At 40.3% G+C, this 25,770-nt stretch overlaps 1 protein-coding gene and 1 long non-coding RNA gene across 3 annotated transcripts in view; one reads left to right on the top strand and one right to left on the bottom strand.

Moving 5' to 3' along the window:
- mvb12bb (multivesicular body subunit 12Bb) overlaps nucleotides 1-25,770 on the bottom strand; it is a 142,789-nt gene that overhangs the window by 21,057 nt on the left and 95,962 nt on the right. The window contains exons 1-7 of one of the 2 annotated variants that reach the window (XM_074638631.1): nucleotides 20,864-20,943; nucleotides 17,850-17,949; nucleotides 12,227-12,322; nucleotides 9,605-9,695; nucleotides 7,738-7,867; nucleotides 7,486-7,596; nucleotides 812-870 (exon numbers count right to left, since the gene is read on the bottom strand). In XM_074638631.1, the coding sequence (XP_074494732.1) occupies nucleotides 812-870; nucleotides 7,486-7,596; nucleotides 7,738-7,867; nucleotides 9,605-9,695; nucleotides 12,227-12,322; nucleotides 17,850-17,942 (580 nt within the window). In that variant the 5' untranslated portion in view covers nucleotides 17,943-17,949; nucleotides 20,864-20,943. Of the gene's footprint in view, nucleotides 1-811; nucleotides 874-7,485; nucleotides 7,597-7,737; nucleotides 7,868-9,604; nucleotides 9,696-12,226; nucleotides 12,323-17,849; nucleotides 17,950-20,863; nucleotides 20,944-25,770 lie in introns of those variants that run through there. The other variant, XM_074638630.1, reaches the window with a different exon arrangement.
- LOC141769496 (uncharacterized) overlaps nucleotides 8,539-25,770 on the top strand; it is a 97,938-nt gene continuing 80,706 nt past the window's right edge. Inside the window, exon 1 of the long non-coding RNA XR_012594304.1 lies at nucleotides 8,539-8,609. This is a non-coding gene — a long non-coding RNA (uncharacterized LOC141769496). The remainder of the gene's footprint in view (nucleotides 8,610-25,770) is intronic.

Genomic DNA, 25,770 nt, shown 5'->3' with positions numbered 1-25,770 from the left:
TGGCATGCAAAAAAAGAAAAGAAAATGGCTTATAATTTAGAGATACTTTAAAATTAAAATTTATTTTTATATTTATATATTTTCTATCATGTGCACTTCAGCAATAGTTTAAAACCTAGATGTCTTGTATTAAAAAGGCAGGGTGAAACATGGCCATAGCATGGGTGTGCCTCTGTCTGAGCAGCAGGAGGAATCCTCACCACATGGTGTCTCTCTCCAGCTGGATAAAAAACCTGCTTGCCTCGTTCACCTCGTGTGGATCACACGCTCTTTAAGGCTGGAGCGCCTCAGCCGGCTCTGACTCTGTGGCTCTGAGGCTGTCATGGCTAAGCTCTGCTGCCTAACGAATTAGCCTCTCTTCTCCTGTTTTAGTCCCGGAGCATTGTACTATATAGTGGAGTTTCTCTCCTCGACAAAAGAGAAGGGAATTGGTCCGGTGCAATGCAACGGTATACGTATGTAAGTACGGCGTGTGATGGATCGTCTTTGACAGCTGTTAAATGTTCTCTTGAGTGTAATGCCGAGCTCCTCTGGGAAGTCACGTTCGCTCAGATAAGCAAAGCTCTGTACAGTATCCATCACTGAGGGGATCTAGAGCGTTTGTAGATCAAGAACCAGAGGAGACGCCTTTATGTACACGTGGAGACGACATTCAGAGTACGAAAGTACAAGTATTGAACCTTTTTCTTGCAGTAAGATGACTACAAGTAAGGAGTTTAACTACCCTAATGCATCTTAGGGAAACTATTAAATCCCTCTAATTGTCTAAATGGTGCTGACTTGCGTATATTTAAAGTGCAAGACCATTTACCTGTCATGGTGTAGTTCCCACTGCTCTGGTGCTCATAGACCGGCCTGCTCGGGGTCCTCCTGCTGGAAGAGAGAACGCAACAACCGATCAACACTATATTACTGACCATCAAGGTAAAAATATACATAATGCATGTACAGACGAGGACAATTATGTTCCAACACACGCTGCTCCGACATTAAAATATAATGCAAGAGAATGTATTTAGCACGGGAGCTCCAAACACAAAGGCTTTTTTATTTAAAAGCAAAACAGAGCCCTGAAATACCAGGATGAATCTAAAAGAGGAGAAATATGGTAAAAGTTAAACCGTGCCTCAGCTGCCCAGGGGCTTGAACAGACCTTTAACGGAGAGGGGGATTGGAGCAGGATCTTGTAAATTCTGGAGGAACTGAGAGATTCCATTATTCAAGGGAAGTCTTGTTTTTTTTACCGTTTTCATGGCCTTGTATTACAGAAAAACAGCACAGAATGCACTTTGTGGGCAGTTGAAGTTAACAAACCATATAAGATTGAAATCCTCATCAATCAAGCTATCATGAATTACACCCTGTGACTCACCCCTACGGATCGATAAATCCACAGCAAGCAGGGGGAAAAAAATATATAATTCACAGCTTGGAGGGAGCTGCATAACATGACATGCTCTGAAGGTACAATGAGCTCCGGGATGGCATTATAAAACAAATGATTCTATAATGATAATGCAAAGTAGTTGGCGATATCGTAAAAAAAGAAGGGAAATTGCTTTGATTGGAGGACACGCAGGCGTTAAGAGTTTGTTGTTACAGACAAAGAACAAGACTGAATTATGAAAAGACGACAGATTTTGGGAGCGAGCAGGTGTGAAGTTGCAAATAATGAAGTCTGCTTTGTGCATCATGTTCTGTATTATGGAAAACATAATTCTTACGTGTGGGTGTAAAATCTAAAAACCTGAAATTTAAGGCTAAAGGCAGATCTGCATTTTCCGTGAGTGCTGTGTGTGCATGAGTTGTGGCTTTCAAAGCCTTATCTCTTCGGATGAGATAAATAAATGCAATAATTTCCATCAAGAGCAATAAAACAAGACTTCTGACAGGCTGTGGTATTTATGAGCTGAAGCCTGCAACTCAGATTTATTTGCAATGAAAGGGTCGACTTTTCTCCTCCTCATTTACATCAGCATTTGGCCATGTTAAATCCAGGCCAATGGTGAATTTTTAAAAGGTTGGCATCAATCTTGCGAGGGAACGATTGCCATATTCGACGCCGACTTCTTTTACCTTTCAAAAGGTTGATTCCACTGCTGAGGAAGAAAGGTACACATCTTTCAAAGCACGGAGACATCCCATGGACTGATAGAGTGGCTGTGTGTGGGGGGGAAATGTCCTTTTAGGGCGTCTGTGTTAGTGTTGTTAAATTAGCACTCAGAATAAACAAAGACAACAGAGACAGTATTAAGTCTGGCTATTTATCTATGTATCTGAAAAAGTGAAAGTGGTACTTAAAACCCTGAAGACTCGGCGTGAAACCGGGGAAATGTGCTGCTCATGAAATGCTTTTTCTACAGGCAACCTCCAGGGTTGCTTTTCCCATCTGTTTGAAACACAAAACTGTCTCAATCCAAATTGGTGATTTCTAAATACAATTTTAGGTGCATTGGAGAGGGTAACATATGGCAAATCAATTAGACAACTAATTCTTAAAACAAAAACATGGCAAGTGCATTCGCTAATCAACAGCGGTGTTGTGGGCTCGTATTATGTCGGCCACTGGAGTTTTGACAACAATTAATCCTCATTTCAGGCAAGGAGAGCCATATTGACACATATTCCTAATTTGAATATTCAATTATAGTGTAGTTCCTCATCAAATTATGGTAAAACTGGGAACGCGGCCTGAAAGATTTACGCAATTACAACGCAGATCAAGAGTCTTGTGTTCCCATGAAATCTGCCGCAGTTAAAATCATATTAGCGCGGCAAAGCAAACCGCGACACTGAGGATTTACTTGACAACATGAATTACGGTTCGACGGATTCTTTTGTGTGGCGTTCTTTAAGTTGTTCCACGCGGAATAAGCAAAAGAGTTGTCTGTGTTAAAAAAAAAAGAGGAGAAAGTGGGAGAGACAGTGGGGACAGACGAGCGGTAGTCAGCAGAGAGGTAAGATGAGGATGAGAGTAATATCGCTGAAGAGCCAGAGCTGCGATACAGAGAGCTGGAAGCTCTTGTTTTGACACACATCCAGCCTTTCCCGTGACAACATCTCCACACCTTCCTCTATGTGCCAACAGTGCTGCTTTGTGGGAGCTGCTTTCTCACCCATCATTATCCTCCTTTAAGCTCGGTGTCAGGTGTTGAAAAAGAGGATCTCTCTGAATTTGGTGGCAAATCACTGAACAGTCTAGAGCCCATCAGATCTCGGCTGATCATTCGATCATTCCTGGCACTGCTCCGACGCATCCCTTTCGCTTGATCTCAGCTACTTTCTGCAACTTTTTTTTCCTGAAAACGCGAGAAAGTAATGAGCGAGATTGAGCCGGGAATGATTGTTCCCCAGCACTTGAGATGGGAGATCTGTCAGGCGACACGCTGACAGTCGCGGTCTCCTCAAGAGTCGTGTGCAGTGGGAAGTCTTGGTTAACCAGCGAGCAATGAAAGCTGATACAATACTCCTGCAGAGCTGCAGCAATGCGTGGAGTGTCACAGGTAGAAGACAGTGCTATCCCAAACGTATTGATATGCACGCCAATTCTGACACTGATGACTCTCGAGGCTTCACGTGTTAAAGCCAGCTACAGTATGCAATGAAGAAAAAAAAGATACTCGGCCTTGACATTTTTATCGCTGTACAGTTTGATTTAAAAAGTGTCCGTGTGTACAATAGCCTATTATTCTAAGAGAAATGTCAAAAACCTTGATTCTGAGTGAAGCGAAAGAAATTGCAATATTAGGACAAGTCTAATTTATGCTAGCAGTCACTGTAGAGGTCAGATATCAGCCTCAGCAATGACAGTTTTATCAGGAGAACAAATGGCAGCGTTGGCCAGGAGAAGGAAGGAGGGGGATACTTTACTGGACACATTAAAAGGCTGACCGGATGGCGCAGGTTTTCCACATTATAAAGTCAGGGGAGCGGCTGATACGGTCGGTCTTGACAGAGAACAAGCCAAAGTGGTTGACATCAAGCTGCGGCTATGAATCAAAACGGAGCGCGGTCGCTGGTTGAGACGCTTTAGACAAACTTGATAAAGAGACGTTAAACACACACAAGGTTCAAACGCATTTGCAACGGCCGACTGCTTAACAGGCCTGTACCCAAACAGCTTTAGTGGCTCAATATGGTGCGACAGCCTGAGCCAATAAGAAATAAGTATTTTAGATTTAGTGTTTATCCTTGATCCAGCTTGAAGTGAGAAAATAATCATTACTTTACGAACTCCTAAGACCTCTTTTTACAGGGTTTCTGAAGGGTCCACCTAGTTAAATCTAAGACTTCCTAAGACTTTTTAATACCACATAGAATACAGTTTAATACCCGTTTCACAATGATACCGGCTAAAGCATAAAGTATGATGGAAAACCAGTAGGGACCTAGAATTCTTTATGATTATATCACATTTATCTTCAGTAGGGCTGGATATCGGTACTCCATACGTTTCTGGTATTAACTGAAATAACCCAGTACAAAGTAACTAAACTTCTCCAGTCAAACCATACCCACTTTCGATCCTTTTGTACCTAGATCTAGAAACAAATGACAATAACCACAAGCATTCCTTGATTTAATGCAACGTGTGATTGGCCCACTACTGCAGCAGCTACAACCCACGCAGTCTGTGGTGTGGTGAAGTCGAGGTGGCAGTTTTGCGCTGGTATAGATACTGGTATATACTTCCCACCAGTATATAACAATAATTCCTTCATATCATTAATTCAATTAATGCAACCTGGAAAAAACTGTAGACAATGGATGGATGGATTAGCAACTTCAATTAGTTGATTGAAAGAAAATGTTGTCAATTTTGATATTGGATTGATAAATTCAGTAATATTTGTAACATTTGCTGGTTAAATTTAAGGATCTACTGCTTTTCTTTGCCATATGATGGTAAATGAAATATGTTTTGAGTTTTGGACCGTTGGACGGACAAAACCAGCAATTTGAAGACATCACCTTGGGCTGTGAGACATTTTAGTGGGCCTTTTTCACTACTTTTTGACATTTAATACACTAAACAAATACAGGACTTTCAAACAGGAGACTGCTGTTCATGTCCCGTGTGAAACCAAAAGTAAATGTTGACTTTACGCTTTTACGTATCGTTGTTACGCTTGTTGCATAAGAAAGTCAGCTGTAGGGCCTTTTATTACAGTAGTTTCGTTGTTACGTTACGTTGTTACGTTACGTTGTTACGTTACGTTGTTACGTTACGTTGTTACGTTACGTTGTTATGTTGCGTTGTTACGCTATGTTGTTACGTTACGTTGTTACGTTACGTTGTTACGTTACGTTGTTACGTTACGTTGTTACGTTACGTTGTTACGTTACGTTGTTACGTTACGTTGTTATGTTGCGTTGTTATGTTGCGTTGTTACGTTGCGACGATACGTTGAATGGTTTGCAAAAACGTACACTGCCAACATATTTTCTGCCGACTGAGTTGGAAACAACCTCCTACGTGCACAATTCACTGTTGCCACAATCCAACTTTTAGTTTATAGATTTGACGACAGCCAGCAATCTGAAAGACTTTTGTAAATGCAATCTAAGACTCTTCAATGAGACTCTTTATCTAAGAGTAGTCTAAAAGTTTCTAAGGCCTTTCTTAGGAAAATCATTTTTTAAGTCTTTGAAAACTTTTCAAGTGCTGCAGATTCCCTGTATTCAGCAGACAAAACAATACAAAAACAATTCAAATACAACACCTTAGCCTTGATGCAATAACTCTGTGCATCCCATAATGATGCAACACCCTGCAGTTACTGTGTACTGCAGCTCTGCGCTGCTGAAAAAAACAACCATGATTTTCAGTGTACGTTTGTACACAACTCTAACAAGCTCTCGCTGCCTGAGGCAACTTAACATTTGAGAGGGATCACCGCAGCTTTCAAAATTATAAGGGTCATTAAAAATTTACACATTATTGACTGTATTTAAAACATCTTTTCCACTGACTGTAAAGAGCACTTAAATTTAAGAGGTGCTATTCTCCAAAGGCCATAAAGTTGTTATAGATAGCCTGAAGGAGGCATGGAGGAGAGAATTTTCTCTTGCTGAATATGAATAAAGTATAGTGGGGTGATACTACACAGACAGTTACCGCTGTAGTACTGTACTTACTTAAGCAATCAGAGGGTGTTGAAGAGCTGTTTATAAATCACCGTGTCAAACTATCTAATCTGAGACTTAAAAGAAACTACAGAAATATTTATAGCTGTATGTATGGTTGTCTAAAGTGCATGTAACTACACGGAGAGGATGCCAGATAAATAGTCAAAGAACTGCCGCTGTCTAAATTGCCCACAGTCCCGTCCTTATGTGTCAGTGCATTATGGATGGAAATACTCTCAAAAGAAGACTCTCTGACTGTGGAATGAATTTTAATGTTAATACAAAAACAGCAGCCTGTGATCTCAGCAGGCATCAGGAGTGGGTGTGAGTCGCTTCGAGGTGCAATTTATTCCAACCTCTGAGCCTCGGCAACTTGAAAGTGGTCTTCAAAAGAGCGGAGGATTACCGGTAAGAGTCGCTAAGGCGTACGCGCGGGCCTGAGCGCTCACCATCGCTTCAACACATCAAACATTATTGACCATTGATTTCCAAAATGTGGACTCTTCACAAAACCCAGTTTGAACTTGGGTTTTGAATTCACGGCTGTCCGTTTTATTGTTCTCATCGCACTGAGTGGTGAACAGAAGCTCTGTATTGACTACGCCTGCTGGCATCCACCGCTCTGGCCTGTTGTGGCTTTTAAGTGGCTTTTACTCAGCCCAGCGCGGGATGGCAAAGCATAGCACTTCAAGCTGGCAAACCCATCAGCGCCCCGTGCCAAGCTTCCCTTCTCCACGGCGGCGCCACACCGAAGGAGTCTCAGTTGTTTATTTACAATTTGCTGTGGAAATCCCCAGTTCTTCATTGCGATAAATAATTGAGCTGTTTGATCTGGACACAGTACAAAGGGTTGCTCCGTTCACTCGGAGGCCTGAGGCGGAGGAAGCCTGAGCAGCATGAGCAGAGGAGGGGACGCACGCTCCAGCATGGCGGAGATCTCGGAGCTCTCCTCCCTTCCTCTGCAGCTGTTGCTCGCTCTCCGGGCTATATCTCCTCCTCTTTGTCTGCACGGTGCAACACTCCTGTCACCGCAGTCAGAGCAGCGACCTGCCTCTGCCTCCCGGGACAACCCACAAATAGCAGGAGTTTAGCCCTCATTGAACTCGTGTTCTTGTTCGGGGGATCCTGTCTAGTTAGCCCGTCTCCCCGGTTCACCCTCGCTACCTCGTTGTCCAGACACAACCTTTTACGGCAGATTGCCCGGGAGTGATCAATTGCTTGTGTCTTCGTTGTCGTACAATGTGGTACAGAAGCGTAACAACAGCTCAAGAGCACACTGGGCGTGAAATATAAAAGAGAGCAAGGAGGAAAGTTAAACTTCAAGAGGCACTGCTGAATAAAGTGGCAGGATGTTACCTTGCTGCTGTGTTGGCTGGAGCGTCACTAGGTGTACTGGACATTTCCTGGGATGACTGAGGCTGAGAGACATCTCCCATTCGGTACCATATCCCCATACTGTTCATCTCACTGTGTAAAGATGAAGAAGAGTGTTTCTTTTAGTTTTAAACAAGCTGGTAATCCTTCATGCAAATTAGTAACCAAGTACGGTGATTGAGAGAAGATACAAAACATCATGAATTAATTTATTTCCAGTGCCAAACAGCTCACCCTATGCAGGTGTAGTTAACAAGATGGTACTTGGACTTCGCAACGACCTGGATGTCATACACAGCCGTCACGGCGGCCGTGAGAGGGCTGATTTTCACGCAGAGCCTCCTCTTCCTCATGGCGGTTTCCTCTGAGGAGTCAGATACACATGAGGTTGTCAGACAGGAATTGGTGGTATCCATTTCTGTCATCTCTGAGTTTCAAGCTAAAAAAAAAATAAACCTACAGACTAGGGTTGTCAAAGTAAACGCGATAATAACTCATTAACGCAAATTGTTTTTTAACGTTACTAATTTCTTGAACTCATTAACGCAACTTGTGATTTTTAGGTTGTAGCGGGCTCAGTGAAGATACTGGTATCATATGAAACTAGAAAAACCTAAGGAATCAATTGGTACCAACCGTGTCATACGAGCTTGTTGCGAAGGAGGTTAAATAACGCTGCAAACTTACACAAACTTTTTGTGAGGGAAAAGCTGACATGGCCATTTTCAAAGGGGTCCCTTGACCTCTGACCTCAAGATATGTGAATGAAAATGGGTTCTATGGGTACCCACGAGTCTCCCCTTTACAGACATGCCCACTTTATGATAATTTCATGCAGTTTTGGGTAAATCATAGTCAAGTCAGCACACTGACACACTGACAGCTGTTGTTGCCTGTTGGGCTGCAGTTTGCCATGTTATGATTTGAGCATCTTTTTTTATGCTAAATAGAGTACCTGTGAGGGTTTCTGGACAATATCTGTCATTGTTTTGTGTTGTTAATTCATTTCCAATAGTAAATATATACATACATTTGCATAAAGCAAGCATATTTGCCCACTCCCATGTTAATAAGAGTATTAAAAACTTGACAAATCTCCCTTTAAGGTACATTTTGAACAGATGCGATTAATTTGCTATTAATCACGATTAAATATTTTAATCAATTGACAGCCCTATTATAGACATTTTGAACCTATAGGAGAAATCTATATATTCACAAATCCCACTTATGCTTTGCTATTTAGTCATTACCAGTCTCCGAATAAGAGATGAGCTAATATCAGCTTCTGGGTGACTCGCTGTGCTCAAAGGGAAATAACTGGACAACAGAAAGCCACAATATCCTCATGCGTTATTATAATTTTTATCATTTTAGTAGGTGAAATGACAGAAGCAAGTGAATCCTCCATCAGCTTTAGTGCACAACAGGGATTTAAACTGGATATTCAGAAACTCATACATAATGTCACATGTATACATTAAACATGGATTCACGTAAAGTAATAAAACATTAAATTACAACCATAGCCAAACAAAACATAATCTCTTTTCTTCATTCTGGCAAAAAACATGGCCATGCTTTCCTTATATTGCATTCGTGCCTCGCTCATTTATTTCCCCTGCAACACTAGAAAGTGCAGTGTAAATGCAATGATAATAAAAATAATAAACAAGCTGTCCTCACTCCCCACACCAAAATATTATTACATTTCCGAGGCATGGATAGTGAGGGGGAAATACATAGCACTCAAAAAGCACTAAAGCATTGGGGAATGCATTTCATTAATATTAGATAACCCCCATCCACTCGTCCTCTCCCCAAATAAATACATAAATAAATAAGCCCCTCATAAAGAAAAGCACAGCTCCAGCTGAGATAAACAATGACTCATGATTCTCTTCTCTTGTACCTCCAGGGCAAAATGTTTATTTTATTCCCACAGTCTGCCATAAATTAAGCTAACCTGCACCCATAAAACATTCACTATCTCAAGCAAAGCTGCCCCCGAGGACCTCCGCATAAGCTGGTCGGAGAGTGAAAAAAAAACCCAGGAAGAGGAGGGGAGCGAGCCTGTGGTCGGTATCGACTGTTTACTTACTTGTGTCCAATGTTTCTTCCACAGGTGTGAAGCCCTCTGGCAACGCGTCCTTAATGTCAATCAGCTTCATGTCCACAACAACGTCAGCCTCCTAAAAAAAAAAAAGAGAGAGAGCACGAGGAGGAAATTTAAAGTCATGTATGCAAATGTAACTTTTAAAAAGGACAGAGAGCAAGAAAAAGAAAAGGTTAGTCATTTTTTGGAGGGCTCAGGAGGGAAAATGTAGAGATAATAGAGTCAATGATTTACTAAAAGCTCGGGAAGTCTCTAAAGAGAAGGGTTGACAAAATAGCTGAAGTAATTACTCTCTAATAGCTTTTTTTTTGCGATGAGAGAATGCATCTGTGAACTAGTAATCATTCTCAACCTTTTGGCGAGAAACTGTGGGATGATGGGAGACAGAACAGGCAGTCTAATCAACAGAACGGGACTGGTTAAAAACAATCAGGGACTGTGTAGTTGACATTTTCAAGCATGACTCTTCCCTGCCTCCCATTACATTTTAATTTTTTGCCATAATAAATTGCAATAATACACAGCGGCGGTAGAGAGTGGGGCGAGCCAGGCGTGACTTGATGCGTCCGAAAAGGCTGGATTCCGCTGCCACTGTTGCCCGACAGTCATTACCATTAGAGACATTTTTTATTCATAGTTTTTATACCGACTTAAGGAGGAATATGGATGAATGTTATTACTATGCATGGAACCTTTTTTTTTGTGTTTTCCCCCTTTTTGCTGGAGAGATTTCTTCCATCAGGTCCTGACAAAAGGGGCTTTCTACCTCCAACCTAGAGTATGATAAATCACAAACTATTTACTTCCCCCCACATAATTCAGGGGCTAATTTTACAGAATCTGTTTTTGTCATAGACAATTACAGTGGGAGCTCCATTGAGTGGCAGACAAAATAGCCTTTGTTGATGGCTCTGTCATGTTTTATTTGTGTCAAAGTCTATAAAACAATGTGGACACACATTTTAAGATAATATACAGGAACTAGGAGAAGGCTATTTGTATGCTATGTACTAAACTGAGGACCAGATTGAGCTCAGGCACGAGGCAGCCGCTGCCAAGTTGCCTGGCTTTTAGAGGACACACTGGAAAAAAATTGATTAAGTCCTAAGATTGAGCTGATGCAAAATGATATAAAAAAAATGCAGGTTTTGTTTACACTGTCTGCATTATCTACCTGCTGCAACCCATGGAAACAAATGAGAAGACAGCCAATAGTAAGCTGTGGAGTATGAGCTGAGGGTTAGACAGGTAGGTGTATTTATGGCCATGTAGCAGCTGACAGCCATGCAGCAACACATCAGCTGTAGGCTGCAGGCAGGAGATGAGTCCAAAAATGACCCAACAGCACTATGGGAAACATTCAAACTAGGGCTGTCAATCGATTCAAATATTTAATTGAGATTAATCGCATGATTGTCCATAGTTAATCGTGATTAATCGCAAATTAATTGCACATTTTGTATCTGTTCAAAATGTACCTTAAAGGAAGATTTGTCAAGTATTTAATACTCTTATCAACATGGGAGTGGGCAAATATGCTGCTTTATGCAAATGTATGCATGCATTTATTATTAGAAATCAATTAACAACACAAAACAATGACACATATTGTCTAGAAACCCTCACAGGTACTGCATTTAGCATAAAAAATATGCTCACAGACTTCAATGAGATCATAACATGGCAAACTCAAGGCCAACAGGCAACAACAGCTGTCAGTGTGTCAGTGTGCTGACTTGACTGTGACTTGCCCAAAACTGCATGTGATTATCATAAAGTGGGAGACTCGTCGGTACCCATAGAACCCATTTTCATTCACATATCTTGAGGTCAGAGGTCAAGAGATCCCTTTGAAAATCAGCATGCCATTTTTTTCTCGCCAGAATTTAGAGTAGTACCTCCTTTGCGACAAGCTAGTATGACATGGTTGGTACCAATGGATTCAATAGGTTTTCTAGTTTATGATCCCGCTACAACCAAAAAATCGCAAGTTGTGTTAATGCGTTAAGAAATTAGTGGCGTTAAAATGTGTTTGTATGAACGCGTTATCGCGTTAACTTTGACAGTCCTAGTTTCAATATCATTTCAGCTGCAGAAGAGTCAATGCCACTCAATTGGGGAGCTCTATTTATAGCACAACTGTACTGAAAGTGCTTCTTGTGGAGTGATTTCTTACATAAAAAATGAGTGTTTTTATATTCACAATTATATGTGCATCAGCTTTCAAGAATCACAAGTTGTTGCGAACCATTTTCTCTACAGGGATGCTGTTGATTGAATAAATTGGAATAGTTAAAATACAGCTCATTGTTATTTCATGAATAAATAATAAATAATATTCTCAGGAGGACGTACAACATGAAAAATAGCTCACTGAGGTATTATTCATCTGGAATATGCATGCAGATCCATTATATGTAAAAGTTCAAAACTGCGCTGCCAACGCTGGCCTTTTTAAATGGGACTTTCACAGATCAAAGTGCATTAAGATATTCTGACGGCAGAAAATGGTGCTAATAACTGCTGGCAAACAGAAAAAAAGGTGCTGCATACGAGGTGTTGGTACAGAATGCATAGGGAAAGGGAGAAGTTTACATTCACACTTACAGTTTTTCTGGTGAAACAGAGGTAGCGGGTGACCTTGGATTTGAATAAGCCGTCCTTCCACAGGTCGGCGTCAGAGCCATCTGTTGTTTGTGCAACCTACGTGAAAAAAAAAAGAGAGAGAGAGAGAGAGAAAAAAATAAGGAGAGAAAAAAACATGCAGGAGGTGGGATAAAGTTAATGTATGTATGCCATGAGCGTGTTGCTTTTGCCTCTTCCCTTTGCATACTAGCCTTAATTAACGCTTGCCTACACTAGCGCTCCATCTCATTAGTGCTCTGCGTGGGTAAAGGAGTCTTAGCCTCCAAAAAAGGTGGCTAAAAATATCATCCCTCGGGACCGGGCTGATTAAAGATGCCCTGACAACGATCTGCTCTAATAAGGAAACCAAACTTCAATGTGCTTCTGTGGGAAAGCAGGGATTATATTCGGGGTAAATGTGGAATATATCTTTTTATTAAAAACCTACCGTGGTACCCCTTGAGCAACACACACAGGTAAACTGAGAACACTGCACATGCACCTTAAATAGTTTTACCGCTGTACTCCCTGTGTGGATTCTTTCCATGATTTAATGAGACAAGTCTTCGAAGAATAAATTACTGAGGATTTAAAGCCTAAATAAGTCAAAATCCAAAGACCTAAGCAGCTCGTCCTTGTACAATGGGCTCATTCATAGTTGTAAATGATCAGTGGAGTCAGTAAAATAAAAAATAGATTGCATCATATTGACAGCATAGGCACCACAAGTCAAGCTCAAGGTCCAACACCACATTGCTATGTAAATGTAGGTATGCGGGGCAGAATGATAAAGCAAAACATAACCTGCAGACTGCGTTCCGGCAAACATGCTCGGCTGAGGCGTCATGTTCCATTGGCTATCATGTGAGAATCACCTAAATAACTGCCAGGGTTATTTTCTAAAGGGATCCTTTACAAAGAAGAGTCAATCTAATGAGGTTCATTCAAATGAAGAAGTCATAGATCTCTGCACCCACCCACACACATTACCCCCTTGACAATAATGATGAATGACCTCGGTGACTGGGGTGGGGGGGGAAACATGGCATGGGGGAGATTCATGAAAAACCACCAGTGACTAGCTGGGATGAGAGCGGAAGACTAGAGTGGGGGGAACAGAGATAGATAGCGGGTTGAGAGAGAGAGACGAGGGGAGAGAGGGATTGCGGGGCGTCTCCAACAGCAGTTCCATGAAAGGTCCCAGAAGGAGCCTATACATCACCAGCCTCCCTCTTTCCTTACAAGACAACCCGTCTTGGCCACTTTTTCCAGGTCAGTAGCCAGCGCATCCTGTCAGCGTAAACAAAGGGCTCGCTTTGTGAAACCCAAAGTCAAGTTGAGGAGTAACGAGGGCACGGTCCTCCTCCGAGGCACCTCAGGCATCATCCTGCCACGGCCGCCGGCAGCAAGGATGCGACGCTGCCTGAATGTGAAACGCCGACTGCTGAGCCATGGCAGAAAGGAGGCATGTGTAAAGTTGCGATGGCTCCTCTCTGATACTTTCAAGTCTGGCGCCGCATGGCTCCATCATTACAGACTTCAATGAGAAGAATGCCACATGTCTGATAAGAAACATCACGGCTCTGATATTGAAATACGGTTGTATCATTTGATTTAAAAACGCAATGACAGATTCAACTGCCACTTCCTAAAAATCTAAAGCTTACAGTGATCTAAAAGCCCACCTATGAAACAAGTCTTTAGGGGGTGCTGAATACTTCCTACGAAGGATCTCTGGAGACAGACACCACCAGCAAGTTACTATGAAGCCCTGAGAGGCACAGCTGTGGATGAAAAGATATAAAGGTATAAGAATCAAAAAACCTCTGGGGAGTGAAACCAGGTGGAGGCGACATAAGAGAGGTACAGGGAAACAAACCAGTCCCTTCAAAGAAAAACTGAAAAACTGAAAAGAGACAAACGTTTTGGATCCTTTCTCTCAACTGGATATAGATAAAACTGCTTGTATATTAAAAAAACTACAGCAGGAGTTACTTTGAAAAGTGATTTGACTTTCAGTAATAGTTTGACATTTTGGGAAATGTGCTTCTTGGCTAACTTGCTGAGATTTAGATGAGAAGACTGATACGACTCTCAAGTCTGTGCATTAAGTACGGAGCTAACGTTAGAGCCGAGGGGTGATTAGCTTAGCTTAACTAAAGACAGGAAGCAGGGGGAAACCACTAACTAAACACAGCTACCAGCAACTCTAAAGCTCACTTATTAACACATCATATGTAATTATTTTAATCCCTATAAAAACAAAAATGTAAAAGAAAAATCAAATTATGGTTTCAGAGGGATTCGCGCGCTGTAACTGTTTCTTGACAAACTACCGTTTGTCCGTTTGCTCAGCACTCCTGAGCAGCATTTCTGCTTATTGTCTGGCAACGACACAATGACAACAAGAAATGTTTACGTTTCTGTTAGTGTAAGAATTAAACAAACAAGATACAGCAAGTTAGTTAGTGAACTTTAGAGGTGCTAATAGGAGTATTTTTGAGTTTTAAGGCCTTTACACACCGGCAGCGTTTTATTCATGTGATTAAATCCCATGTCAATATATTTTTCCGTTTGTTTTTGTCACGATTACTTTCACACAGAACGCAAATATTATGCGGCAAAACAGCAGCATACTTTTTTTTAGGAATGGGGTTGATTTTTCTGAGCTTTCTCACTGCGAATAAAGGCATCAACCAATCACGTTGTGCAGAACGGGTTGAGTTGTGCCTATATTTATGAAACAATGACATGGAGCCTCCGTAGTCTGAAGCAAGATGGAAAATTGGCAACGCATATCAGATCCACTCCTTCTGTTCTTACGTTTTACAATAAAAGCCCCAGACACATAATATTAGCAGATGAGTATTTTGCGTGTTCGTGTTGTTTATTCGTCACACACCCGATGTGTAAAGGTATTAGATAGACTTAGGCTAGCAGTTTCCCTCTGCTTCCACTCTGCTAAGCAAAGTGCCTCCTGAGCCTAGCTCTGGACTTAGCGCACAGACATGAGAGTGGTATCGATCGTATCCTCTAACTCTCGGCAAGACAGCAAATGAGCTTATTTCCCAAAAATGTCTGCTATACATTTGAAGTACAGATGCTCGCTCAAAAAGGGACAAGCAACGATTGGGCTTCCATCGACACCATCACTAATCATAAGCTAGTACTAGGCTCCTTCAAACAAACTTCCATTTCAGTTATGAGTTTGCTCAGGTGAATCTGAAATACACACTCATCTCCTTTGCAACCCTAGCACAGAGTGCGAGTGTGCGAGTGTGCGTGAGTCTACTCGTGGCGTTTGATGTTGGGTGGCTGCTGGTGCTTCGGCAAAGCTCCTGATCCCAGTGGAGCAGCGTTTGATCTGGGCCTGTGCTCTCTTGTGTTGGAACAACCTGCTCAAGTTCAGAGATGTGAGCGCATCGTATCAGAGAGCAAAAGAGTTAATCAGCCCTTTGATCTGCTCTATAAAAAGTACGGTAAGTATGGTAAGCAGTCGGTATTAAGGAGGATTTCTAAAAGAGGTCTAGTATGAATGGGAAGAAAAAAATCAATACAGCGTAATATCCTGAGACTTCCCCTTCTCGGCGCTGCATTAGCACACTGATGCCGAGTGTTGATATTTTTGTTTGTATTTCAAAGTCTGCAGATGAAAGACCACATGGTGATGTTCAAAAGATGTTCTTGAAGATGGGACAAATGCATTTGAAAATAGCGCTCCAGAGTCTGAAAGGCCTTGAGTTTTATTTTTGGGGGCTAACTTGTACTTGACTTTTTATTCATAGGTATGATTTTGATTTTTTTATTACCCTGAAGGATATGTGTTTTCATTTTAATTTATAAAGGAAAACAAACACAGACTGAAATATATCACTAAACAAGATAGTATCAAATATAGGCTTTAAGCTATCTGGAGCCTGTTTTGGCACACAGACAGGAAGCAATGTAACATTCTATGGCCATGCTGACGGCTCTGTGAGGCTGTACTTTGAGCTACAATGACGCTGTGAAATTGCCGATGATAGCAGGTATAATGTTTACAATATAGGTTTCATCCTCTGGCCACAATGTATATCTGTACCAAATTTCATGGCAGACCATCCAATGTTTTTTGAGAAAGTGTTTCCTTAATCAAGCGTCTAAAGACAGAGGGTGTTGTGTGTTGTACAGATTGAAATTTGGGCTGTATAAATGAGATTGACTTGATTTGCCTTAAAAAAATGTCAGCCTCAGAGGAGAAGGCAGAGGATACATTTAGCATAAAGTTTTGAAGATATTCACATTTCCGTCTGGACATAAGACCGTCTTACTGACATTAACATCCTACGCCACTAGCTAGGCTAAAACACAACAACAGTACTTCAGTGATTATGAGAGTTACACATGTTTAAACTATGCACTATCCGTCTTTGTTTTTGTGGCAGCTTGAATTCATAATACAAATCATGATCCAAAAATTATATTTAAGCCAATGCATGTAGTGACACAAGGTGACACAAAGAAGTTGTGTTACATTGAATTGCACTGACTTGTTACATCTTGGCTACAATTCATAATCTTAAATCCAAACTATTTCCAAATTTAAAACCGCTGCTGTAGTGTTAACACAAAAGTATTAACAATTTACTGAGCATCCATTGAACGGATAAACCAGTGTCTTAAACAGTCAGCTTTTAGCTTTAAGCCCTACAGAACACACACACACAGCATTTGCACATCAGCTGAAATGTATTGGCGCACTGGAGCAGCAGAGGAGGAAGTCTGACGGGGTTTCTCTCTGTTTGTCACTACCGTGTGGTGTGTACGCAGTTTCCCTGCCAGTGGCTCCGTTCTGATGCCAACCCACCGTCATCTGCCAGAGATTAGAACAAGCTGGGTGTGTAGGGTGGAGCAGGAAGAGATAAACACTGGGGGGAGAGGGAGGGTTTGGGGGTGTTGGGTGAAAGAAGAAGTCTGAATAGGAAGCGAGAGAGAGGAAGAGAGATCTGCCCTTGAGCTTGTTTTGTGCTTTGTTTAACTCTCTTTTCTTTTTAACCCTCTCCAAGATAGGTTCAAATAAACGAACCGATCCTGCACTACATCCTCATTGTTGAAGTTGTTGTGGTACTTGGATGTAAGGGAAACATGGGGGTAAACTTACTCTGGTGGGCATCAACCAAACATCATTAAATCTTTGCCTCTGGTGTGTCTGTAATACTGGTGGCAACCAGCAACAATGTCAGGAAGGGAATCTTCCTAATCATCAAAGTAAACTTTATGAATAAGTCATCTAACAGCTCTAACAAAAAAAAAAAACACCTTGGAAGGCTGCCAACATCCTGGCTGTAAGTTATGCTATACAATCAGCTACAACACTCACATGTAGAGTAAAACCCCAAAAACTTACCAAAATAAAAGGATTATATTTCAGAGTAGACTTTCAATCAATAACATTTTGGCCTCTGGCAAAACATTTATAATAAAAATAATAAATATTTCTCATATTTTTTTTATTTCGTCAGTGTTTTTTTTTCAGTAAATGAGATACAAACAACTGTATAGGCGTAATCCAAGCGTATTAAATCAAACTATGTGTTTCAAGACAGTTAAAAAAATGAATACTCACAACATAGTAGCCATCAGGGGCCTTGTTGAGTGAAGCGATTACTCCAACAGCAGAGATGGGGTCTGTGGGCAGCTGGCTGCTCACTTCAGACATGTCAAAGCTGCGTTAGAAAAACAGAAGAGCCTCATCACACTTTTGGCATTTCACCAGAGAAAACATACTATAATGATCCACATTTGTTTTTCATGAAATTCAATACATATAAATATTGAACTGTTGGGAAAAACAAACAAACCTGTAATTTGGGACATACAGTCCAGTTTAAAAGGGAGTATTTTAAAACCTGAATAAACTTTGAATAAATCTACAAAATGCAGATAGAGAAACAAAATGAGGATTGCACCGTTCAGGGTCATTAAATGGAGAAAGCACAAGGTTTTTCTTGGCTCAAATGACCACATTATTGACTTCTTGATGAGGCTTATTAGGATCTGGAAGAAAAAGTGGCCCCCTAATCCGGGATCAAATGACAAGTGAGACCAATGACAAAAACAGGATTTTGAGACCACCCAGTGACTTCACCAAATCACAAATTACGGGGACTGATCACATATTTTCAAGGAAGTCCCAATCAATTGCTATCTATTCCTGTCCAAGGGAATTTTTACCTAATGGGTATGCAAGCCTTTTACGGGGTAAGTGGCTTTGCAATGGTTCCCTTACGCAATTTTATTAGATTAAGTCTAAAGCATTCTTGTACTAACTGACAAAGTTGCTGCATTCAATCTTGATGTTTACAAAATCTATTGCAATTAAGCTGATCAAATTAGGGGATTTACTCCAGAAACAGCTGTCTCTTTAACAAATGTTAGATAGCCGTACTTATTCAAATGAAACAGGATAGCAAATTAGCTAATAGAATGAAGGATCTCTTTGTAACATTAATTTGTTCAAAATGAGCTTTGTTTTCCAGCACAACATCAAGGCTTACCAGGCAGACCAAACTTATTTCCAGCTCCCAAAGTAAAACATCACAGTGTATTCATGTATACAAGCTTGAACAGTGTGGCGTTCAATACAGTGTTTATGATAACTACGGTAAACATGAAGCTTCATCTCCATAACTATAAGGTAGTACAGGCATATTAGCCTTCTACGGTATATAGAAGAGACTGTATTTTTATTTGACCTTTATATGATAGCAGCTGCAGGGTTTGTTTAGTCTCACTAATTAAAAGTTAATTAACTAAAAAAATGTGTACCTGATTCAGCATAATGTCGAATTGGTCTAATTCTTCATTGTGTGCAGCAGCCATCACTTCAGTGTTGAAAAGATGGAATAAATGCAAGTTGGTGAATGTGAGGGAGCTAACACGCCATTTAGATATAAATATAACTCCACCTGTATATGTAATTTATTCTTTACAATACTCTTTTACAACATTTTTTATACAATATTTCATCAGTACGCAACTTATACGTAACTCTTATTCATCAGAATATAACATATGTCTATCCTTTGCACCTTAACTGCAATCTGTATATATGTACATGTTTATACACCACATATATATACTCATTGTATATATTGTCTTAACCAGCACTTTACTAGTTTGCACTCTGGTTAGATCAGGGGTCTGCAACCTGCGGCTCCGGAGCCATATGTGGCTCTTTAGCCCCTCTCCAGTGGCTCCCTGTGGAAATTAATTTTTCTCGTAAAGTTATGACTTTATTCTCTTGATATTACGCCTTTTTTCTCGTTATATTACGACATTATTCTCTTAATATTACGACTTCATTCTCGTAATATTACGACTTTTTTTTCGTAAAGTTATGACATTCTTATCTTAATATTACGACTTTTTTTTCTCGTAATATTATGACTTTATTCTGTAAATCTCAGATGCTTTTCCCCTCAATGTGGCCCTAATACTCTGTAGTACATTGTCTCTTTGGCCCTCACTGCATTAGACTTATATACTATATACTTAGACTATAAACTGTGTTACCTCCATCGCAATGCTCAAATGTTTTGCAGCTCCAGAAGGATTTTTCTTCTCTTTTTTATTTTGCCTAAAATGGCTCTTTTGATAGTAAAGATTGCTGACTCCTGGGTTAGATGCAAAACTGCATTTCGTTGTACTTTTATGCGCAACGACAATAAAGTTGATCTCATCTAATTTGTGACTAATGGAAGATTACTAGTTAGCTAGCTAATATTTACTATGGCTATAATACACATATGGATATGAATATCACTGTACAGTTTGCTGTCATTATGTTCATTTTGAATTCTTTTGTCATTCATGAACTAATGATGCAGTCTCAGTAAAAAAACAATAGCTATTTCATCAGATAAGCAGATGCACAATAATAGACATGTAACCAGTGGCGGCTGGTGGAAATGTTTCTAGGTAGGGCTGTGCCACATCCAATCAATTTCAGCAAACATCCCGGTATGATTTAATGCAAAAAAGTGAAGTCATCAAAAACACATTACTACTTTTCAGTTAATTAATCAACAATTGAGAAGAGTAAAGAATGTTTAGAAAAACACATCAGTATAACATGTACTCAGTGGTGGAAAGTAACTAAGTACAGTACTTGAGTAAATGTACTTAAGTACAATTTTGAGGTACTTGTACTTTACTTGAGTATATATATATATATATATATATATATATTACATAATGTAACATTATATAGTCATTTGCTGTCCAGATGATTCAGTGCTGAACATGAACCATTGTGGTCTGCAGATTTACAGATGTTGAACTGACGTTAATATTCTCTATAACGTTATCAGTTTATTGCCAGTTGCCACGTGGTCACTCTGTTATCATTAGCTAAGAAACACCTAAAGCCATCTAGCATCATAGCGCCAAAGCTAACGTCATACAGAGGTCTAAGTGAGGTCTCAGTGCAGCTACAACTAAGTGTTTAGCTTGTTAAATGTACGTTTGAGTGTATATATAAATGAATAGTAATTACTGTTAACCCACTAGAAACTGTCTGAGTCGTTAGGAAGTGTAACTGCAAACCACAATAGTTTATGTAGGTAGGTTTTTGTTTACCTGGTTGAAACGTCCTCTCTCTCCTGAGTGCTGTCGACTTCGGACTTTACCCACCTGCGTCCAAACCAACCTGCCGCTGGAAGTAAATACTTCCGGGTACCACTGATAATAAATTAATAATTAACCAAAACCCACCGTTAACTCAAATACATTCTCCTTCTGTCATTTTCTGAAAATAAATAAATAAAATAATAATAATAAATAAAAAATAAAGTTGTCTGTAGTTGTCTGTATTGTTTTAAAGGTCCCATATCGTGCTTATTTTCAGGTTCATACTTGTATTTTGTGTTTCTACTAGAACATGTTTATATGCTGTAATGTTCAAAAAAAACTTTTTTTCCCCTCATATTGTCAGCTTGAGTATACCTGTATTCACCCTCTGTCTGAAACGCTCCATTTTAGCGCATTTTGACGGAATTGCAACAGTATTGCGTTGCTAGGCAACAGCTTGGGTACATGTGTACTTCCTGTCAGCTGATGACATTCACATACACTGAAACCAGGAATAAACTGGGACACATTTAGAATGTTTACGTTTAAATCTGTGTAAATGGTCTAAATATTGTATATTTGTGACATCACAAATGGGCAGAAATCCTGACAGCTTGTTTCAAATGCAGAGTTTCTGAATACGGGCTGTGTGTATTTCCCTGTGGATTGATGGTTTCGATACTTTCACAGTATTTATATAGGACTTAAGCCTGCTAATAAAAAAACATGAAAATCTCTCTTTTTTTTATAATATGGGACCTTTAAGCTGCCATGCACAATCCCTTTTCAAAAGTAATTTTAATTAATCCTAACTGATGCTTACTCACTGTATTTGTTTTTTGAAAATTATTATTATTATTTATGTTCATAACTAAAATGTGTTGCTGATAAAAATCGTAACATCAAAATCACAATCAGTTTTATTTGCCAAGTACGTACATACAACGAATTTGACTCCGTTTTTTTATGCATTTCTTTAAATGCACTTACACAGATTAGAAATAACAGCTAGGGACAAGGACAGCAAAGCTGGGGAATAGACAGGAGTGATATGTACACGAGTAGTGTGAAAAATAGGCATATTTATATCTATATATATACTGTAGATGTGTGTGTGTGTGCAGCACAGAAGCACTGGATTCTCCTCGACATTCAATTCAACAGAGAACATCTTATGAAAGCACCATCAGAAAGCTATATGAATGCTAAATGTGCCAATTTACTTTGTCAGTGTGAATTGTGTACACACAGAGAATGGAGGCCTGGGCCAACAATGCCACATTGACTCGTGGGTGTATTTCTTTGCAATAACTTTTGAGATCCAATTTGGCTGTGGTAACTAAATTAAGGTTGTGCTTCACTAAATGACTCTCATTACGTGGATGTATCTACGGGTCACGCCTTCTGACAGTTGGTTGTCTCTCTAATCATCACATGTCATTACTGTAATCAGATAAAAGTAAGATAAAGAGCAATGTATTAGCTTAGCCGTAACATTAGGACGTACATCTCCCAGAGTACAAAACTTGAAAGCCTCTTTGTAGACTGTCCAAAACACCAAGGGGCGACAGATGCTTTCCCATCGCCGAGTTTATTATTTCGACCCCCATCATACCAATCAAATAAATTATTTCATTGTGCAACTATTATCCTAATTTATTCAAATCAAAGACTTGTTGCTCTGTTCTGTGACATGGCGCCATATGCCGGTGTGGTGTCTTCATTGGGGCCACACACTGTGAAATGTATTTATGGGCTTACATGGCTGCACATGATGTGATCAGTTTTCCCTTTTTTACATTTTTATAACGCTTCTATTAATTAGAGAGGAGACGCTCAGGAAAAACTGCCACCGCGACCGGCAACTTTCACCACCTCCACACTTTCTGTTGATGTTAATTGAGGAGGCGAAGTCTTGCCTGTGTTTGCAGACAAGTGTTAGTTTCTAATTATAATTTTGGAAATTCTCAACAGGCAAACATGGCACTGGCAGCTTTTACAGCCTTTGTTAGATGCAGATTCTATATTATATTCTGATTTTAGATGTCTCACCACTACAGTAGGCTATATTAAGATGCAATTCAAGCAACTTTATTATGACTATGACTACTTTTGCAAAACCACCTTTCAGTTTCTTCCCCTCTTTAGTAACTTTAAATGAATAGTTGGATATTTTGGCAAATACACCTATTTGCATTCTTGCTAAGAGTTAGATGAGAAGATCAACACTCTCATGTCTGTACCTAAATGTAAAACTAGCCTGGCTCTGTCTGAAGATAACAAAATCCTCCAACACAAAAAAAGTTGTGTTAAAAATGACAACTTGTGGTTTTACAGGGGTTATGTTCTCGGCCATTTCTTGGTCGAACGCATTTACTTCCTGCTCCGCCACTGGTTCCCAGGCATACGCGCCATACGCTTTTCCCATTAATTACCCAGACCCACAGTTTCATAATGAATGGAAAATATTTGTACACTTCTCAACGGATGGGTCCACGCAGACTGCCCGGGGGATTCACATCAGTAGGTCAGAGACGGCCGCTCAATGTGGGAGGATCCCCTCGTGGGACCTCTCCTCGGTGCTGGCTGGCCCTCGCCGGAAGCATTTCCTCCGCCGCAACCGGCTCTGGGTCGGCTTGGAAAGGCCCAAGGGTAAAGGTGGGTCGTGACTCCGTAATGCTCCTGTCGGCAACCCACCCGACCCGTCATGTTCTTCTTAGATCTAGCCTCTTAATTTTAGTCTCAAAGTGCACCAGATTGATGCATTTAACTTTAAAATGTACAAAATGTTCTTACAGGGGAGCATGCTCCTGGACCCCCCTAAGGGACCCAAGGTCTACCCACCATAGACTCACAAAAAACTAGTGTTGCATGTCGTTAATAATTACTAATTACTAAAGCAAATGCAATAAAAATGACTTTGTGACAATTTTCATCTTGGTGAGATTCACAAAATTTGGGCACCCATGTGCAAAAACATAAGTCGATGCTTATATTCCCAGGGAACCTCACAGCGACAAATTTCTTTTGTCAGAATTAAACAATACAACTTTTTTTTAAATAGCTTTAGAGGTGCTGATAGGTGGATTTTGTTACCTTTGGACAGAGCCAGGCTAGCTGTTTCCCCCTGTTTCCAGTCTTTATGCTAAGCTAAGCTAATCATCTACTGGCAGCAACATCATGTTTACTGTGCAGTTACGAGTCCTCTCATCTAATTCTCAGCAACAAAATGAATAATCTTATTTCTCAAACTATTCCTTTAAGGAGTATTCTTTTACACCAAAGTGTTGTAGTGTACTGTATCTAACAAACTTTTCAGTATTTGAGTTAATGAAGCTAAGTGAGAATATATTTGGGGCTTTCTTATTTTTGCAATAAGAGAGAGCTCATTGGGGCTAAGAGTTTCTTTAGCTTTCATGTGTAGGCTGAGAAAGTGATGGAGATAGTCATCGAAACTGAGAAGTGTTATATTTGATTAACAGAATAACAACTATAAAGGCCGCAACCTGCTGCCAAACAGTGTTCTTTAGATGATATTTACCGTAGCAACACATCATGGATGTTTAGCTTAGTGTGCGTCCATATCAGTGAAAATGATCGTAGCAGAGAAATTTACATAGTGGAAGAGAATTTCTTACTTTGTCAGATCTTGTAACACCCCCCATCATCACCACCACCCACCTCTCACACACACACAATCCTGCAAACACATGCTTCCACATCAAGGTGTTGACAACCTACCGAAACAGGCATGCTCGTTTTATGTAGAATTTGAGGCAGCGCTGAAGTTGATAAGATAAAATCTCAGGTGTCAGTGGAAAAAAAAAAGGAAAAAAGAAACAACACATGCTCCGGCTGAGAAGAGGTACACCTGCTAAAGTAATGGTCTAATTATGGAATAGGTGATGAAACACTCGTCGAGAGTCTGGAGATATCAGCAACACATGCTAACTGTGAAAGCCATCAGCTATTACAGTGTTTTAATGTGCGGCACATCGCATGCTGAGGATTGTGGGGTAAGATGAATGATGGCTGTGGCAGGTTTCTGTGGGGGAGCAGCCAGTCTAGGACGCATAGCATTACAGCTGGCATTTTGAAAAGGTTCATTAAAACTGTGATTTTCTTTGTTCGCGCTTTGTTTCATGTGTGTTTTATGACACATCTCAGTTACTCCATAAACACTGGATCATCCGATCATGTACAAATACACACATTCTGGTGAGTCTTAACAATGTTGTAGTTGTGAGCGGTAATCAGTGGATGACAGAAGAGCCCCTGGACCAAAATTATACCTCAGTGAGCGACTTCGCACCCAAATGATAAAAAACAGCAAAGGTTTTCTTTTCGTGTGTAAAGGTCATTCACTGTGTTTTGTAATTTGCTGACACTAGTCTGGGGACTGAAGATGGAGATTTCTGTGTTGCCACCCCGAGAGTAATAATATCCCTATCTCAACTTGGGAAATCTACTGCGCCCCAATGTCCCCGTCACCCGTATGAACCCATTATGGGCCGTGTAGAAATCTGCAGGTTTCATTTCATATGTGACCCTCAACCCCCCCTCCTCTTCCTCCCTTTTCTGTCTACACATATAAAAAAAATCCCTGTGTCTCCTGAATAGCTTATAATAACAAGCTTTAAGAAGCCTACCCTTAGTGCCCCCATAGGATACAGCCTTGCAAGGCTCTATAATATCATGCTTTTTTTCTAATTAAAGGTCAGTTTGGTCCGTTCTCATTGTTGCTTTGGCTGAAAAATCCCCTGAAACACGATGGCTTTGCCAAATGTGATTTAATTTTTCATTTATGCCATCTGTTTTCTTGGCTAAAGCACTGGATTGCACACGTTGAATATGTAGGAATTGTCAGATTCAGTTTGTAATTCTTCCCATTTGTAAAGATATTATAGATTATATAG

Source organism: Sebastes fasciatus, chromosome 6, assembly GCF_043250625.1.
Source record: "Sebastes fasciatus isolate fSebFas1 chromosome 6, fSebFas1.pri, whole genome shotgun sequence".
In the NCBI taxonomy this organism is placed as follows: domain Eukaryota; kingdom Metazoa; phylum Chordata; class Actinopteri; order Perciformes; family Sebastidae; genus Sebastes; species Sebastes fasciatus.
This window is presented reverse-complemented; position numbering and strand designations above follow the sequence as displayed.